Raw genomic sequence first — 1,368 nt, forward strand, 5'->3', positions numbered from 1 at the left:
CCTCCTCCAGAGGATCTTCCTGACTCAGGGATGGAAGGTACATCATTTTACATCTTCTGCATTGGCAGGCAGTTTCTTTACCACTATGCTATGCTAAGTCACTTCAGTCGTGTCCGACTCTGTGCGACCCTAAAGACAGCAGCCCACCAGGCTCCCCCGTCCCTGGGATTCTCCAGGCAAGAACACTGGAGTGGGTTGCCATTTCCTTCTCCAATGCATAAAAGTGAAAAGTGAAAGTGAAGTCACGCAGTCATGTTCGACTCTTCGAGACCCCATGGACTGCAGCCTACCAGGCTCCTCCATCCATGGGATTTTCCAGGCAAGAGTACTGGAGTGGGGTGCCATTGCCTTCTCCGTCTTTACCACTAGCGCCACCTAAGTTTCTCTTTCTTCAATTGTCTTTACAACTTTTTCTTTCCTGTTCTCCTGGTTTTTTTTTTTTTGGTCTCATCCCTTAAATGCTGTTTTCTGTGTCATATTTTCTTAAGCCTTTTTCCCGCTAGGCTTCTCATGTATCCCCACTGTACTTAATACATTCTGTCAAAGAATATATGACATTGTATGAAATGACTTTGATTCTGAATTCTCTCAAGGGCTGGAATTGGCTTAATCCTGAGAGGTCAGCCCAGCGCACTTTGTTTTGTACTCATCAAACCTGCACTGTGTGATGTCCAGCTCCACGAGGTCAGGGGCTATGTCTATCTTCTTTGCTAACATCCCGTATGCTAGGCACAGCGCCTGACAAGGGTGGCTCCTCAAAGAATACCTTTAAATAGATTAATGTATATGAATATAAAAACTCTAACCCACAATTTATTCTTACATCTTTCCCCTGGGGGTCAGCCCAAATTCTAGTCAGATCAATAAAAATTTACTAGTTATTTGTCCTAACTGGCCTCCCTGCCTTCCATCTTGCTGCAGTCTGATAGCCTGTAACCATAGTTACATTAAAAAAAAAAAGTTTGATTGTGTTCCCCTCCCCAAATCTCTTTACCTAAGAATATAGTCAAAGCTCCTCGGCTTGGGTTCAAGGCTTTGGCCCCGATCTCCTTTTTCAGACCTCTCTGAGTTTATTTATTAAGAAGCACTGGCCTGGTCACTGAAGAATTCACAGGCTAGTTGGGAAAACAGGTTCATAGATTAATAGGGCATGATCAGCTCTATGAAAACACAGTTTCAGACACCAGATTATAAAATATTAGGCTTTTGCCTTCTGCAGGTTCACAAGTTCAGTCCAGAACTGCATAGGGTCACTACCAGCTACATTTCAAATGTTCAACAGCCACATGAAGCTAGTGGCTATCATATTGGACCCTGGAGCACAGACCATTTCAATCATCCATGGAAGGAGTTACCTATGCTTCAAGG

At 43.9% G+C, this 1,368-nt stretch overlaps 1 protein-coding gene across 1 annotated transcript in view; it reads right to left on the reverse strand.

Annotated features, from left to right (window-relative positions):
- Nucleotides 1-606: 606 nt before the first annotated feature.
- The window catches only part of RNF113A (ring finger protein 113A), a 2,280-nt gene continuing 1,518 nt past the window's right edge, over nt 607-1,368 (reverse strand). Inside the window, exon 4 of the mRNA XM_010856972.1 lies at nt 607-738. Coding sequence (XP_010855274.1) covers nt 607-738 — 132 coding nt within the window. The remainder of the gene's footprint in view (nt 739-1,368) is intronic.

Source organism: Bison bison, unplaced genomic scaffold (genome assembly GCF_000754665.1).
Source record: "Bison bison bison isolate TAMUID 2011002044 unplaced genomic scaffold, Bison_UMD1.0 scf7180017864375, whole genome shotgun sequence".
NCBI classification, from domain to species: domain Eukaryota; kingdom Metazoa; phylum Chordata; class Mammalia; order Artiodactyla; family Bovidae; genus Bison; species Bison bison.